Genomic DNA, 18,276 nt, shown 5'->3' with positions numbered 1-18,276 from the left:
GTATCCAAATCTATGCATTTTCCCAATGTAATCCAAATTGATCCTTAAGGAAACTTATCAAAATATAGAAAAATAAGCATTCGAAAAGACCCGGAAAACACCACAAAGTACCCATACCACTATAAATAGAGGGGGCAGTTTGCTGTTTATTCTTCAAGTTAATACCTCAAACTATCTACAGCAAAATAATCTTTTACATGGCAATGAGTAGAGCACTCTCCCCTTCTTATCTTTGTATGCACATAAGCAGCAGTTGCCCAAATGGAAGCAGCAAATTTATTCAGGTTTCATGTGGAAGCTCTAACAAACGGGCCGTTCAAGAAGATCTTCTCCGAACAACTTCCCATCGTCCTACTCCTACGAACTTCAATCAAGTAAAGCTTTCATTTCTTTTTATACTATCATCGTGTCACATAAAAAGATAACTACAGAACTGTTCATGATTAGTGCGATAATAATATTAGTAACCTCAAAAATAAGGCCGATAACATAGATTGATAATGTATATTTTCTTTACACTGTTAGTGTATATATATATATATATATTAATTACTATTTTTTTTGTTTTTTTCTCTCTCTGTCTATACTCTTTCCTGTTGTTTTTTTTAATACTAAGAAATACTTATTGCAGGATGGATTTCACAGGAAATTTGCACTAGTGGAGGATGTTAAGCATGAACTAAAGACAAATGTAAATCATAATCGGTTGGATAATCTTGTCTTAATCGACGCCCTTCAACGTATGGGAATTGATTATCATTTTCAAGAAGAAATTGAATCAGTTTTAGAGGAAGAGTACGTTCAAAGTGCTTGTTTTCTCAAGTATCAAACCCATTTTGAGGTTTCTCTTTGTTTTCGGCTCTTGAGACAACAAGGTTATTATGTGCCAGCAGGTTAGTTGATTTTTCAGTGAAAGTCCAAGAAAAGTTTATACTATATGCGTATTTTAACTTATTATTAACAAGTAATATCTTATTTTTCAGCTTACTAATTTCACTTATTGTTTTATAAGGAGGTTACTTATTTTGACATATCTTTTAAGAAAATCATTGAATAGCATTAATCGCAAGGATTATTTGACTAGTTCCTTTTATTTCTCTCCAAACCTCATATAAATTATATATCAATTATTGGAGAAAAATAATTAATTCCGCCTTTGCTTTATAAAGCATCACTTAGCTAGCTTGAACCAAATAGATTTTGCTAAAATGATGCTTATTTTGACCCGAATAAAATATCTTTAAGATGACCTGATAGTGTAAAAATACTTTAATATTGTTATTGTAGAGAAGTTAAATTCATTGAAATATCCATCTAACCTAAGAATCTTCTATTGCGTGAGCAGATGTATTTAAAAAATTCAAGAACAAATATGATGGGACTTTTGGATTGAACCTGAGCCAAGACATAAGTGGATTGATAGGTCTATATGAAGCAGCACAACTTGGTGTAGAAGGTGAACATATACTAGATGAAGTTGCAAATTTCAGTGGGCAGAAACTGAATGCATATCTTGAACATAATGACTGTGTTCAAGCTAGAATTATTAATGACACATTGAAGTATCCCTATCACAAGAGTTTAGCAAGTTACAAGGCAAAAAATTTCATCACTAACTTTAGAGGAGTTAATGGATGGGGAAGAAGCACCTTACAAGAATTGGCAAATATTGACTTCTCCATAGCCCGAGAGATTCATCAACATGAAATGTCTCAAGTTTCCAGGTAATTTAAATTGAGTTTAACTTCTATATAATGTAAAAAAAAATTACTAATTGTCAATTCAACTAAAAGATAATTATATATAATTATCCGTGATAAGTGAAATTAATAACCTAAAAAATAAGATAGTTTACCTATATACTACGTGTTAATTAGAAAATATTGGTAATGTAAAAATTTTTTACGGTGGTATCAGTACTGTATATAAGTTAAATCTCGAATAACTTAAGTATATATAATGATATATAGTACAAAGGATTTTTACACATGTTAGTGTTTTAACATGTCGTTCGGTAACTTATCTTATTTTTCTGGACTACTAATCCTACTTTTTATAAACAGTTACCAATAATTATTTATCGGGTGACTCGACAATTTAAAAATTCTTCAACACTATTATATACGGTGGCGAAATCATGAATTTCATTTAGGGTGTTCAAACTTGAAATAAGCAAAAAAAAATCTCCGATAAAGAGTGTTTAATATTTGTTATATACCATTAAAATCTAATATTTTACCTATATATACAGCGTAATTTTTCGACGAAGGGTGGTCAGTTGACCATCCTTTCCTTAGGGCTCGCCCCTGATTATATATGTTGAGAAGTAAAACTTTATATGATGCATGTATGGATATAATCAAATAAAGTTAATTTATTGATGAAGTGGAGAATAATTAAGCAACTTCTAAATATAGGTGGTGGAGAAGTCTTGGTTTAGTTGAAGACTTGAAGCTTTTGAGAGACCAACCATTAAAATGGTATGCTTGGCCAATGGCACTCTTTGCAGATCCAAGAATGTCACTGCAAAGGATTGAGCTTGCAAAATGCATCTCTTTCATTTATGTTATAGATGACATCTTCGATGTTTATGGGACAGTTGAAGAATTAACCCTCTTCACAGAAGCCGTTAATAGGTAATTTCTTGAAGATTTTTTTTTTTGTGAGTTTAAGTTGTATTGTCAGTATAATATTTTTTTGATATCCCACCTGTTATTCCGTACTCGCATTGGGATCCGTCTAATCCAGATTTATGCTTTGAACGGAGGTAGATCTAGGATTTCTAGAACATGGATGCACTACTAAAAAAGCGAGAAAAAAGATATAAACTAAGTGGGAATCGATCCATATTCCTTTGGATAAATAACCCAGCATTCAATCAGGTGCACCATTCAACATTTTTGGGGCATGGAGGCTAATAGATAATATTAGATTAATTTTATGAAATATATACATAAAATATCTAGTTTGATAGAAAGATCACGGGTTCATGTACACATAAAACGGCCTAAATCTGCCCCGACCTGGCCGTGAAGTACCACTTTGGGGTGATAAATCATTGTCTACCAAAGACGATTTTATATCCAGGGCTCGAATTCGAGACCTCTGATTAATGATGTAAGATTACTTATCACTCCATCATAACCTTTGATGATGTAGCGGTGTAAAATCACCGATACTATAACAATATATATATAACTTAAATCCCAATTTCTCTTAGTGGTCAATACATTTTAAAGGCTATAAATTGCAGGTGGGAATTGGATGCCATGGTGGACTTACCAGAATACATGAGAACACCTTATAGGGCACTTTATGATACCATTAATGGTATTGGCTACAACATCTACAAAATATATGGATGGAATCCCACTGAAAACCTGCGTAAAACGGTATGTATTTACTCCCAACGTTTACTTTTACTTGACACGTTTTGACTTTTCACGCCCCTTAAAAAATAATAAATGAAGTGCATAATTTACCAAGATATTATCCATATTAATTGATACATATTTTATTAAATTTGAGAAAATAATTTGAAATGAGTAATAAATACTATGGGTATAACAAAAAAAAAATTATCTTCTCTTAATATACGTAAAATAACAAGTAAAAATAAAATTTTATTTTTAATATATATATACCAAGTAAAACTGAACGGAGGGTGTACATGCTTTTTCGCATTGAATAGGAATTGCTCTTGGATTTTTTGTCCCAACTATTACATCAATCTAGTCAAGTGATATTTGTTACTTTTACACACGGATGTTTGATTGAACACTGTGTTTAAAAAGGAAAAAATACTTTTTACATTTATCAAAAGTATCCTTTGAATGGGACCAAATTAAATACGGTAAAGGGATAAATTTACTCGTGTACTATCAGAAAAGGTCCAATATACTTTTCGTTATACTTTGTGTCTAAATATACCCATGTCGTAATACTATTGGTTTAAATATACCTCTTTTCTATTAAGTTTGTCCAAGGTCAACATCCAATCCTACGTGGCGCTGATATTTGATGAGGTGGATGCTACATGGCATACCACCTCAATGCCCCTAATCCCCATATATTAAAGACTAAAATTTGAAATATAATATTTTTTTATGGTAGCGGTAATAGTGGCAATAGTGGTGGAGGGGAAGGACATTTTAGTGGTGGAAAATCAAATAAAAGGGAGGGGTAAAATGGCTTAGGGGCGCTGAAGTGGCAAGCCATGTGACATTCACCTCATCAAATATCAGTGTCATGTAGGATTGGATGTCCACCTTGGACAAACTTAACAGAAAGGGATATATTTGAACCAATAGTATTACGGCAGGAATATATTTGGACCCAAAGTATAACGAATGATATATTTAAATCTTTTCTCATAGTACAGGGGTCTATTTGGTCTTTTGCCGAATTAAATATGTCATTATATTTTTATGATTCTACGAACATGTCTTTAAGGATAAAATGAGAATTTTAAAGTTAAAAAGTTTCTAAATATATAAATATATCATATAGGAATGTAGGTTTAGCATGTAGGAACTCAAGTGAAGAATGACAATACACATATGTGATACATCGTTTATCATTTCAGTGGGGAAATCTATGCAATGCATTTCTAAAGGAAGCAAAATGGTTTGCCGATGGAGTCATACCAGCAGCAGATGAGTACCTAAAAAATGGGCTTGTTAGTTCAGGAGTGCATGTGCTCTCAGTTCATATGTTCTATCTCTTAGGTTTTGGTGTAACCAATAATGAAAGCTCTATTAATTTGGAAGATACATCAGCCATGGCGTCTTCTGGGGCTATGATTCTTCGTCTTTGGGATGATCTTGGAAGCGCAAAGGTAACAAAAAAAAATATCATGTTAGTTTATTATTTCTTTAGCTACCGCGATATAGAGGTCACATGCGAAGCCAAATTTAAAGTTTATAAGTTCTGAATTTTCTCGTCTTAGTAACTAGATTCATAATTAAATATATATACATATTTATTAAATTTTTAATACAAATATAGTGTTTAAACAAAAATAATTGGATTCGACCGAACCCGCATCTAATAGGCTAGCTCCTCCCCGCTCCTCCCCTGCCGCGAAATTATCTACAAGTTGAAATCTATCGGTAATCCATCACTAATCTACTTTAACGACAAGTTTTAGTATTTCCTTTGTTTCATTGTATATGACACACTTTCCTTTTAAGTGTACCCAAAAATGATATATTTCTGTATTTAGAAATATTTTAACTTTAAATTTAATATTTTATCCTTAATGATATGATTTATTGTGACTGAAATATCTGTGGCATATTTTAGACCACAAATCAAAGATTCTTGTGGCATGAACTAATTAATTTCTTCGCTTTGATTTGATTCCTCCATAAAGCTAGCTCCTCCTCCTTTAGAATAGGCTCTTCCTTGGTTGCCATCGATCGGACTGGCTGGTTGGCCTCTAGCTAGTGACTAGCCCATCTATGGAGCTAGGTATACAACACCACGTTAAGACTCTTTGGAAAGTGAAATACCGGTGTTCGTCCGTGTAAGAATTGAATAAGGAATTCCTCTTCTAATTCGTCCCAGAATGAGCGTTATGGCAAAGAACAAGAACAAAACTAAAAAAGAAATTTGTCCAATAGTAACAAAAGGCGCCCCCACGGGTTCCGTCCATCATGCAGCAGAGCAGTGTTCATCTTTCTTAAACTCCATAACCACTCGCAGTACACTATCACATTATAAATTGGGACGGACGGAGTAAATATTCTGTAGCTAAACTAATTCTTCACTGTTTGTTCTTTTTGGAATAATATAAACAATGCGTGCAGGATGAGAATCAAGAAGGGAATGATGGCTCATACATAGAATGTTATATGAAGGGACAAAAAATTGCTTCCTTTGAATTGGCGAGAAATCATGTGTTTAAGCTAATAGAAGATGAATGGAAGCAGCTTAACAAGGAACATCTGCGTCTGAGTCGATCTTTAGGATCATTCACAAAAGCTTTACTTAATTTTGCAAGAATGGTCCCTCTTATGTACAATTATGATGACAAGCACTCCCTCCCTATCCTTCAGGAATACATCAAGTCTATGTTGCATGTGTAGATAATTAGTGTATGCATCTGTTCCAGATCAATGAGCAGTTGCAAAACTTTCATATATATAACAACTTAAACATAGTAGATTAGTGATTGTGAAATTCTAAAGGCCCAACAAGTTCCGTGCTATGAACTTTAAAAGTCTCACCCATAAAGTTTAAATGAGAAATCTGTCTCTAGCTATCTATATACATGGAGATAACAAATGGAAGCCTTTACATAACTTTTAGAAAGTAAAAGATCATGAAATTCCAATTTTCTTACAGAGGCCGCAGCAGTGGGTAATCCTCAAGATATTGTTGTTCTGATAATGTGTCGTTTTCGTTCTGAGGAGTCCATAAAACCTCAACTGCCTGAAATAAGTAAATGTATATCACAAATGAAAAACTAGAAGTAGCAGAAAAGTTGTTGCATTTTTATGACCATTTATTTTGCTTACCAGTGTTGTTTTGGAAAGAATAGACGCAAGATTTTGCAAGGCTTCTTTCAAGTCTCCCCTTCCATTAACAGTAGGCAATTTATAAACACCTTCAGCAGCTACCAAGATTGTAACCTGAAATTGCAAATATGCAGAAAAGAATGATCAACAAATCTCTTTGTGAGAAAATAAAGATCTCTAGGGAGATCTTTAGGGAGCCTTGGCATAACTAGTAAAATTTTTGCCATGTGACCAGGAGATCACGGGTTCGAGTCGTGGATACAGGCTCTTACAGAAATACAGGGTAAGACTGCGTATAATAAACCCTTGTAGTTCGGCCCTTCCCCGGATCCCGCGCATAACGAAAGCTTAGTGCTCCGGGCTGTCCTTTTTATAAGAAAAAATGTAATGGCCACAAAAGCAATTGACCCAAACATAAACCTATAGTCCTAATACCAACAACAGCATTAAGATAATAGCTCCCAACATTTAGAAAAGCTTTTATAATGGAACTAAAGAAGCCCCATTCCCGTTTTAGACCAGAGAAACCTACAAAATCAAAATGGAAAAGGCTATACAAGGTTATTCTTACCACCATGTATTCATTGCTAAATCCATCTCCCCTTTGGCTCATGGACTTTTTCCTTTTAATATTGTTGACATTCACAAGTGTCTCTTCGTCAAATTTGCCACGTTCCTCAACGGAAAGTCGACTGAATCGACTCTCACCTTCCTCCATGCTCCTTTTGACATCAACCTGCATGGGAGACGCAAAAAATATACTCAGTAGAATGCCAATGTTTGAAAGAACTCCCCAATATGCATTGGTGTGAAAATTCAATAATGAGAAGGATCTTCTAGCCCAGTTGAGGATACAAAAATCGGCAAAGGTTAAAATGTAGAAATCACATTATAGCAGAGATTAACCAAATAATGAGAAGAAAAGTCAAGCCTCAAGACAGCAAAACATCATGATTAATATCAACTGAGAGGAGCGGAAGTTTATGCTAGCTTTGTTCCATCTTTACTGCTTTGGTCATTATAAATTTTTGCCTAGTTCTTCTCAGACAACTGGTGCTGCAGGGCACAACAGTTGTAGAATTAATCTATAAAGGTACCTGATAAATGCCTATGCTTGAACCAGAACCTATACAGTTCAACATATGTATATTCCGGAAGCCAAAGGAATGATTCATACTGCAGTTGCATTGCAGATTTGGCGTAAAGGGAAACTACGTCACTAAGGTATTAAGACTTCTATCTAGCATGGCTTATCTGTAGGTAAACTATAGCAGCATATAAAGGGTGGCAGCCCGGTGTACAAGGCATCCCGCGTTCACGCAAAGTTCGGAGAAGGGTCGTATCCCAAGAGGTGTGATGTAGACAGCCTACCCTAATGCAAGCCTTAGTAGCCGTTTCCACGGCTCGAACCCGTGACCTATAGGTCACACGGAGACAACTTTACCGTTGCTCCAAGGCTCCCCTTCTAAACTATAACAGCATATATGCACTAAAAATGAGAAGTCTTGGGCACTATAAAAGCTGTTTCATGTATGGGTTTGGATTCTTTTTCACTAGTTAATTATGCAACAAAAGCAAGACTTTGAAACTAGAAACTGGAAGCGTTAATTAGCAGCTCTTTCACAATATCATAAATTCCCCCCGACCTTGGGTTGGACTACTGAGATTATCTATCCAAAAACTTACAGAGTAAAGCACTGTGTTCTCCCTAACCAACTAAAGCATACTTCTAAGGCATTTGTTTATTACTTATTAGTTCATCAAATCATTTCCCATTTCACAAGAAAGTATTTATTCATCAGCGCTGACTTCATTCCCTCCCTTCCCTTGAATATTTCAAAATGGCTTTGGTATTTGACAGGGAAACCAACTCCGAACCTCCTTGGCTGGTCGTCAATTTGTTTTGGACCTGAAGAGCCCAACCTTAGCAGAGAGACAGTCTAGCATTCTACAGATATTGTTGAAACCATCTACAAGAGCAAGAACTAATTTTGGAGCAACCAGCCCGACAAAGTTGGTCAGTTTTTGGGTGAATGCCCCCCAAAATAACAATATTAATGGTGACAAGTAACAGATATATTACTTTAGCTGATAAGAAATGCTTCTTAATATCCAATACTCATCAGGAGAACACATCTGAAAATTAGTTATTGTAATATTAAGTCAATAAGTCCCATAAAATGTCAGTGCTCATCTCAAGAATCGAGAGGGTGCACAAAGTCTCAGTTCTTTATCAAAATCTGAGCTCCGACAATACAGGGCCATATATTACGGGTTTATTGGACTTGGTAGCACAAAGCAGAATACATGAACCATAATTATACGAGTCGAGCCTATAACAGTTTTTCCATACATTCATTACATTTAATATTTGGTGTATGAATTAAGACCTATGATTTGACCCTTGCACTCAGAAGTCAGAACCCATTCATCTGAACGTTTTCTAGATGGAGAGAGAATAGAAATGAAAAAAGCAAACTGAATTCAATCAGAGGTCCAAACCTTCACTCTAAAACCAGTCTTACGGATTTTAGCTGATTTAAAAAGTAACATTATCATATATTCTGATTCAATCAAATAAGGAGCAAAAATGGGAAAAGAAGAGAACTAATGCTATTGCAAATTTTGGATCATGATCCTGGCAAAACAGGATAAAAGTTCATTGTTTTGCCACTATGGCCGTTTAAAACCACATAATCACACATCAGAAAGCACATAAATGAAGTATTTCTTTCACTCACAGATGAATAAGCTGAGATGCAATAATCAGGGTGTCGAAGCAAAGCTAATGTTGTCTCTGCAGCAAGGAAAACATCAGCTTATGTAAGAAATAAATAATACCATGGGACATCAATTGAAAAATCTAGCCAATTTTTAGTCTTTAAATTAGAAGGCATAAGCCATTTCAACAAGAAAAAGGATTGAAGCCAAAAATCTCAACTCAGTCCTATAGGGGAAGAAAAGTAAGTGGCTTTTTTTTAATTAATAAGAAACTTTTAGATAAAATGTTGTTACTGCGAAGCTCCTGTTGCGGAAGCCGAATATATAGAGAGTGATTAAATCACAACTACTATATTTAAAGGTAGCTAATAAATAGTAAGTGAGACAATAATAAAAAGAACACCAGAAGTTTACGATTACAGTGTTTTGGATAGCGTGCGGCGACAAATAGTGACGAAGGCCCACTTCACTGAGGCGAGAGGCGCGCAGCAAAGCGCTCGCCTTTTTGATGTGAAGCGACAATTTATACGAAAACATAAAATATTATATACATATAACTAAAAACTCAATAACAATAATATATTAATAAATATATCATTCAAAAATTAAAGACTCAATAGATAGTCATTTCGTTTATTACTATCGGATGACGCCATTTCAACGCTGTTTTATAGAAAAAAAATTATCAAGTCAATATGCAATTAATTCTACTCTATAAGTATAAGACTATAATTCTATAATTGAAAAAACAGAGCAAACAAAACAGAGCAAACAAAAAAAAGGCTACTGCCTCTGGAAAAACAGCAAAGAAAGAAGAAGAAAAACAAACAAAAAAAAAGGCTACTGCCTCGGGAAAACAGCAAAGAAAGAAGAAGAAAAAAGAAGAAACTAACAGCAAAGAAAGAAGAAGAAAAACAGAGCAAAAAAAAAAGGCTACTGCCTTTGGAAATCAGCAAAGAAAGAAGAAGAAAAATAAAGAAAGAAAGAAGAAAGAGCTGGTCATTGAATGATTGAAGAAAGAAGAAAGAAGAAGAAAAAGAAAAAAGAAGAAGAAGTCGCTGCTGAAATAGAAGAAGAAGAAGAAGAAAGTAGAAGAAAAAAGGAGGAGAAGAAGAAAAGAAAAGAAAGCAACATACCTGCTGATGATGGCGGATGATGGAAGAAGAAGAAGAAGATCGAAGGTCGCTGAAGGAGAAGAAGAAGGTCGCTGCTCGTCGCTGAAGGAGAAAAGTGAAACGCAAGCCCTAATTTTGTCTTTTAATATTAATGCTGCCTTTTCTTCCGTTTTATTCAAAAAGCGACGCCTCGCAGCGCCTCTCTCCTCGCAACGCCTCTCGCTACACAGGCAGAGGCGCTCGCCTTTTCTTTCTCGCAACGCAACAGACCAAAATAGCGATGTTGTCTCGCCTCGCGTCGCTACACGCTCTAAGCAACCCTTGAAGCCAAATTCCCTCTTTTACAGCCTCCGTAATTGCCATGTACTTTGCCTCAGTAGTAGACAAAGCGAACGTTGACGGCAAAGTAGACTTCCAACTAACCGGTGCATTTGCAAAAGTGAAAACATAACCAATAGTTGATCTACGCTTGTCCAAATCACCCGCATAATCTGAGTCACAATATCCAACCAAATACTGACTATCTTCCTGCTCAAAAATCAATCCAACATCTACAGCATTACGAATATACCGTAGAATCCATTTCACAGCTTGTCAATGCTCCTTTCGTGAATCATGCATATACCTGCTTACATCTCCGATAGCATGTGAAATATCAAGTCTTGTGCAAACCATTGCATACATCAAGCTACCAACGACATTCGCATATGGTACTCTTGACATATACTCTCGTTCCACTTCATTTTTCGGCGACATAGCAGCACTAAGCTTAAAGTAAGGAGAAAGCGGAGTGCTAACCGACCTCGTGTTCTCATTCATGCCAAAACGATATATTACTCTTTTCAAGTATTCTTTCTGAGATAGATAGAGTTTCTTTGAATGTCTAGCTCTTTTTATCTCCATGCCAAGAATTTTCTTCGCCTCACCCAAATCCTTCATCTCAAACTCTTTTCTTAGTTGAATCTTCAACTTTTCAATTTCCTCCTGACTTTTGGAAGCTATCAACATATCATCAACGTATAGGAGAAGATATATGAAGGATCCGTCTTCAAGCTTGCGCAAATACACACAATGATTGTATTTGCTTCTTCTGTACTTCTGCAGCAACATAAACTTGTCAAATCGTTTGTATCATTGTCTAGAAGATTGTTTCAATCCGTACAACGATTTTTCAAGTTTGCACACAATATTTTCCTTTTCAGCAACTTTGAATCCTTCTGGCTGAGTCATATAGATTTTCTCTTCCAAGTCTCCATGTAAAAATGCAGTTTTTACATCTAACTGAACTAGTTCCAAATTCAACTGCGCTACCAAAGCCAACAAAACTCTAATGGAGGAGTGTTTTACGACTGGAGAAAACACCTCGTTGTAATCAATTCCCTCCTTTTGAGTGTACCCTTTGGCCACCAATCTTGCTTTGTAGCGAACATCTTCTTGGTTAGGAAATCCTTCTTTCTTTGCAAATACCCATTTGCACCCAATTACTTCCTTGCCCTTCGGGGGATTGGCCAATTTCCATGTACGATTCTGATGAAGGGACTGCATTTCTTCATTCATGGCAATCCTCCACTTATCTTCTTCTGAACTTTGGACTGCGTCTTTATAAGTGATAGGAACACCATCAGCTACAATTGAGGCTGCACAAGCCACCGACCCTATGAGACGAACAAGTTTATTTATTGTTCTTTTTGGCTTGTTGGTTGCTATTGATTCAAGTTGTTGTTGAGGTTCCTGAATTGGAATCTCCCTCTCTGCTAACTCTTCTTCGAGGGGGAAATCTTCTATTGCTTCCTCGTTTTCTCCGTGTTGGAAAAATTAATTTTTCCTCAAACTCCATCTGCTTTGAAGCACCATAAGTTTGTTTGACATCTTCAACTGTCACCTTATATGTTATGGAAGATTCATCAAAGGTAACATCTCTGCTGAATATAATTTTTCTCGTCTTTGGACACCATAATCGTTATCCTTTGACTCCAGAAGTAATCTCCATAAATATAGCTTTCTTTGCTCTCGGATCCAATTTTGACTCTTTCACATGATAGTATGCAATTGAGCCAAACACATGCAAAAAATTATAATCTTCAGGAGGTTTTCCATACCATTTTTCAAATGGTGTCTTGCCATCAATAGCGGAAGATGGTACACGATTCATGAGGTGGCATGCATATGTTATTGCCTCAGCCCAAAAAATTTTGCCCAAGCCAGCATTGGACAACATACACCGAACCTTCTCCAGCAAAATTCGGTTCATACGTTCTGCCACTCCATTCTGTTGTGGTATATTTCTGACGGTGAAATGTCTCAAAATGCCATCATCTTCACAAATCTTATTGTAAAGATAATTTGTATTCTCCACCGTTATCTGTGCGAAGACAGTTTATCTTTCTGCCTGTTTGAGTCTCTATCATCGCCTTCTATTTGAGAAAAATTCCCAAGCACCTCATCTTTGGTTTTCATAGTATACACCCACTCTCTTGGAAAAGTCATCAATAAAGATTACAAAATAGTGTTTCCCACCTAATGAAGGTGTTTTGGAAGCACCCCAAACATCAGAGTGAACATAATCCAAAATACCTTTAGTATTATGAATAGTTGTTCCAAATTTAACCCTTGTTTGTTTCCTCTTGACACAATGCTCACAAAACTCCAAATTGCAAGTCTTTACTCCTTTTAACAATCCTTGATCTTATAAAATTTTCAAGGATTTTCCCCCAGCATGTCCCAAGCGCATGTGCCATAGCTTGGTTGCTTCTGCCTCCTTGTCATCACTGGATGTCACTGTTGTTGTCCCAATAATTGTACTACCGTGATAGTGGTACATGTTATTATTTCTCCGAATTCCCTTCATTACCACTAGTGCACCGGAGCATATTCTCATTATCCCATTTTCTACAACGAGTTTGAACTCCTTTGACTCTAGGGCTCCTACAGAAATGAGATTTTTCTTCAATTTCGGTACGTATCGAACATTTGTTAATGTTCTGATCAATCCATCATGGTTTCTTAATCGGATTGAACCAATACCATATGCGACAAGAGGATTGTTATTTGCGGTGTGAATAACTCCACATTCTCCTTTTTGAAAATCAACGAACCAATCCCGGTTGGGACACATATGATAGCTACAAGCTGAATCCATCAACCAAATGTCACATGGTTTGAATGGCTCAGTTGTAACTAGTGAGAAATCAGAGTCATCACAATCAGCTACATTTGAATCTATGACAACCTTCCCATTGTTAGGTTAGGCCTTTTTTTCAACTTTGGACAGTCTTTCTTCCGGTGCCCCTTTTCTCGGCAAAAGGAGCATTCATCTTTGCTGGGTCTGGATCTTGACTTCGATCTTCCTTTCTTCGTTCTCATCTAGTTTTGAGAACGACCTTTCACGACCAGTGCTTCTCTTTCTCCACTCTTTTGCTTTTCTCTCTTTCTTTGTTCATAGTTGTACAAGGCAGAACAAACTTCTTTGAGAGATACTTCATCATTCCCATGAAGTAGAGTAGTTTCAAGATGCTCGTACTCATCGGGAAGTGAACTTAATAAAATTAAGGACATATCTCCATCACTAAAAGTCACGTCCATATTCTGCAAATCTGTCGCCTACTTATTAAAGCTGGTGATATGATCATTCATTGTAGTACCAGGAACATATGTGAAGCGTAGCCGTCTTTTTTTCATGTAAAATTTATTTTGATTTTTTTCTTCAAGAATTTATCCTCCAATACATTCCACAATTTACTTGCAAAAGTTTCTTTTGTGTATGGATATTTTTGTTCTCTTGCGAGGTAAGATCGAATGATACCACAAGCAACGCGGTTGATAATCTTCCAATCTTCTTCTCCGATATTGTCTGGTTTCTTTTTTTCTATTGCAATATCTAGCCCTTGTTGAAAAAGGACATCAAGAACCTCAATTTGCCACATCCCAAAATGTCCTGACCCGTCAATAATTTCAATTGCAAATTTCGCATTTGACATAATTCTTGTCATAAGCGAAGTTGCCAACGACGTATTACTGACACTCGATGTGGACTCTTCATTTTTTTTGTCTCCTATTTTTGCTACAGATACTATTTATTTGCTGACACTACATAACACCAAAGTAATTCTTTTCTGATGTGGAAGTTCAGACTATGCTGCAACCACAGAGCATACTCAGATAGAACTTTAGCTCTGATACCAATTGTTGCGGAAATCGAATATATAGAGAGTGATTAAATCACAACTACTATATTTAAAGGTAGTTAATAAATAGTAAGTGAGACAATAATAATAAAAAGAACACCAGAAGTTTACGAGATTCGGCAAAATTTGATTTTTGCATAGTCCTCAGACACAATCAACTCAAACTTTATTTCACTCCAAAAATACAAGTGAAATACTATAAGAGAGAAAGAAGATTCAAATGCCTTAGGAGATAAGAAGGCAAGTGAGAGATGTTTACAAATGAAAAAAATCCTTGCTATTTATAGAAGGGAAATGGCTTTAATAATGTCATGCATGACATCACATTAAATGTGATCATGCAATGTAAATGCATGAAAAAATGCATCTACCAATTTCCTCCTAAAAGGAGGCTTCCAAATGTTCACACTAGTTCACATTAATCTTGTCAAATTCAGCAGCTCATATATTTGCACACATACTGTAGTTTAAATGATTTGCACAAACTATCTTTACCTGTCAACAAACAGCTTAAACCCTGTTTTGTGGATGTATCTGCCACATCTGCAATCTCGTTGAGTTCCTTTTGAAGTGATATATCCGAGTCCAACAACCCAACCTTTAGGGAAAAAGAGTAAAAGCAGTGAAACAGTAGTAAAGAAATTGTAAGCATAACACAAATGCAAGGCAAACAAAATTTCAGAAAATGGAACTAAACAAGAGCTCAACATACTGAATAGTAGTACTTCATCTTGTTACAAGAACCTATAGATACCTAGGTCATCATAAGCAATATCTGAGGAAAAGTCAATTGAGAGGAGGGTACTCAAAAGACTTGATTCAATTGAGAGTAGCAACTGGAAGTGAAGATGATGGTCCGATTGCTTCACGATCAATGTCAGAATGCACAATTTCAAGGAATCAGTGATCACTTATGTAAAGCTTGATATTTAATGTGTTAACAGCAGTCATGACTGGAAGGAAGATGGTTCATTCAAGATTTTATAATTTTCAGCAACTGATTCATTCAAGATTTTATAATTTTCAGCAACTGGTAAAGTTGCTGCCATGTGACCAGGAAATCACGGATTCGAGTCGTTGAAACAGCTTGTTGCACAAATGCAGGGTAAGGCTGCGTACAATAGGCCCTTGTGGTCCGGCCCTTCCGCGAACCCTGCGCATAGCGGGAGCTTAGTGCACCGGGCTGCCCTTCATCATATATGAGCACAAACTAGTTGACCATCATCAGTACAATTTATTAGACTATAAAAATCATAGTAGAATCATCCCTCTAGTTTTTGTAGCAGAGAATAACTTTTAGATTAGCATCCACTTACCAATTGAAATGGAGGAAAAATATCAAAAACTATAAGGGGGTTTGAAACTAGAGGACTTCTGGTCAACAGATGCAGCAAACAAGCAAATTCAGGAATATGTCAGAGAATTTTGGTGAAGCAGCTATCTTGCACAAAGCATTATAAGATGATGCAAATATTTATATTGAACTCCACATTTTGCACTTTAGAACCGATTATCCATAGTTGAAATAACAATTTCAAGGAACCAGCCGTCCATGCAAATGTTATCAAGAATTAGGTGCACCAAAATCTTGTCCAAGCAGTGATGATACATTCCACAACCCTGTGGATTTACTTTATGCTATCTGAAACTGATATCTGGGAGCAGGGGACAAAAGGCACACGACAATGTTAATGACAGGGTATCAACACATGTCGAAATCTTCAAATATGGTAAACATGGGCGTCCTAGCAACAAATACAGATCTACTTTCTTTACTTCATTGGCTATAACATTATATCATTATAACAATACCAATAACCTTCCCAATGTAGGGCTCCTCTATGTATCACTAATCCCAAATTTCTCCATAGGACTCTAGAGTAACCCTATGCTCAAAACAACTTGACCATCCATATTTAACTTCTTTGGTGAACAAAGTCATTGCACTAACAAGTAACTGACCAATCACCCAAATTTCAAGAGCTAAAACTTCTAACCACCAAACTTGGCAAGAATTATTAATTATTAACCTCACTAAACCTATAACCAACCTAAGCGAAACAAATCTTAAAGTAACCTATGTACAATAAGGGCAGGTTTGGTAAGAAGTATTGGACAAAACAATCATGGTATAAAATATATGCATTGCTTATCCAATGTTTGGTAGCAATTTTCAATTTCTGCGCAGTTAATTATAATAAGTTTTATGCCAATTCTAGCATTAACTGCATTCTTCATAAGGATCTCCTCAAACCCTTTTCCAAGCCCTTATACAATTTTAAACCAAACATAAGTTTAAGTTAAACACTTTATATCACACTTTTAATACCAAAGAACCAAATGACCGATAAAAATTATACCTGCATTACAATCCATGCATTACTAATTCCTATGTATTAATCTTCGTGTTATACAACCCATGCTTAACTTTTATTTAAACCAAAAGAACCCTAATTGTTATATCGACAATTTTACATTTAATTTCTAGTCTTTGACAATAACCACTATATTAATCACAAAGACAATAGTGCCTTTATGTATCAGTTGATTATAATCACGACGACAATAGTGCATTTATGTATCAGTTGATTACCTGCAGCATGAGAACACTTGTTTTGTTCTTAGTCCGATCGGCCTCATAAATAAACACTCCAAAACAGATCATAGCCGCAAATAAGGCCGCAATACCAACAATATACTCATCGCGTGTCCAAGAATGGGAAGGAATAGACGACGAAGAGGCATGAATATCATTACGATGAATACAACAGGGTTGTTGTCTTCTCATTGAGTAGTAGTCAATTTCTGCGTAATCTACTAGCGCAGGGCGGCGAGGGGTACTGTAAGATGTAATCTTACTATTTGAAGAAGAAGAAGAACTCGGCGAAGAGAATGCTTTGCCACCCATCCTACCACCAGAAGCAGCCATTGCTGAATTCGAATCATGTATTAACAATACCCACAAAACTACAGCCGCTAAAGCGGGCTGCTGCAAAATTTTGAGCGATTTCATGACAGTTTTGACGAGAATTTAAAATTGAAGAAGCATATGACGGGCAAGTTGGAGGGTCTTTTGTAGAGGTTTAAGGCTGTAGGGTTTTGGTAATGGAGAAGACGACGGGCATATTGGGTTTGGACTTTAGAGTATACTTCGAATTGAAGTTTGATTCCTGCCATTTTTACCAGGGTCCACCGCCACATCCTTCCCGCGTCCACCCGCCCCCAAGCAAAATTTTCGTTTTATGTTTTCTTTCAACTAGTATTTGTATCTGCGCGGAAAATACTTTGTACTATCTTGACACTTGACTTGTTCTTATGAATAATATTTTTTTTTGTCCTAAAGTTGATAAGTAATTTTTTATTACGCTGTTAATTGACTTAATATGATGTCATTGTCTTTCCTTTTATTATATATATATATATACACCTCATTTAATATAACATAAATTTTTTATTTCGTCCAAAATATATGAATTTTATTATTTTGTAAAAAATGTATCAATATTTTGATTATTTACTTTCTACATTATATGGATTAAGATTAGACTTTTCTTCTATTTTGTTTTCAAAATAAAGTTTTGATATTTACATATTTTACATCGTCCAAAATATATGTTCTTTTATTATTTATGTAAATGTATCAATATTTTTAGAATACATTTTCTACATTATATGGAAAAAGCAATTAAAATTTTCTTGTATCTTATTTTCAATTTTTTTTTTTTAACTATGTTG

At 35.6% G+C, this 18,276-nt stretch overlaps 2 protein-coding genes across 2 annotated transcripts; one reads left to right on the top strand and one right to left on the bottom strand.

The window, feature by feature from the left end:
• Window positions 1-148: 148 nt before the first annotated feature.
• On the top strand, window positions 149-6,168 carry LOC107828192 ((3S,6E)-nerolidol synthase 1). Its single transcript, XM_016655464.2, has 7 exons — window positions 149-374; window positions 632-893; window positions 1,346-1,724; window positions 2,418-2,636; window positions 3,254-3,392; window positions 4,586-4,837; window positions 5,811-6,168. Exons 1-7 carry the CDS (start codon window positions 198-200, stop codon window positions 6,087-6,089), a joined length of 1,707 nt encoding a protein of 568 aa, XP_016510950.1. The 5' UTR covers window positions 149-197; the 3' UTR covers window positions 6,090-6,168.
• LOC107828193 (FLUCTUATING-LIGHT-ACCLIMATION protein 1, chloroplastic-like) lies at window positions 6,130-17,689 on the bottom strand. The gene is made up of 6 exons (XM_016655465.2): window positions 17,135-17,689; window positions 15,037-15,139; window positions 9,263-9,318; window positions 7,093-7,257; window positions 6,522-6,635; window positions 6,130-6,435 (listed from the first exon to the last, which is right to left on the bottom strand). Exons 1-6 carry the CDS (start codon window positions 17,552-17,554, stop codon window positions 6,343-6,345), a joined length of 951 nt encoding a protein of 316 aa, XP_016510951.1. The 5' UTR covers window positions 17,555-17,689; the 3' UTR covers window positions 6,130-6,342.
• Window positions 17,690-18,276: the final 587 nt, after the last annotated feature.

This window comes from Nicotiana tabacum, chromosome 23 (genome assembly GCF_000715075.1).
Source record: "Nicotiana tabacum cultivar K326 chromosome 23, ASM71507v2, whole genome shotgun sequence".
Taxonomy (NCBI): Eukaryota; Viridiplantae; Streptophyta; class Magnoliopsida; order Solanales; family Solanaceae; genus Nicotiana; species Nicotiana tabacum.
Note: the sequence above shows the minus strand (reverse complement) of the source record. Positions and strands in the feature narration are given on the sequence as shown.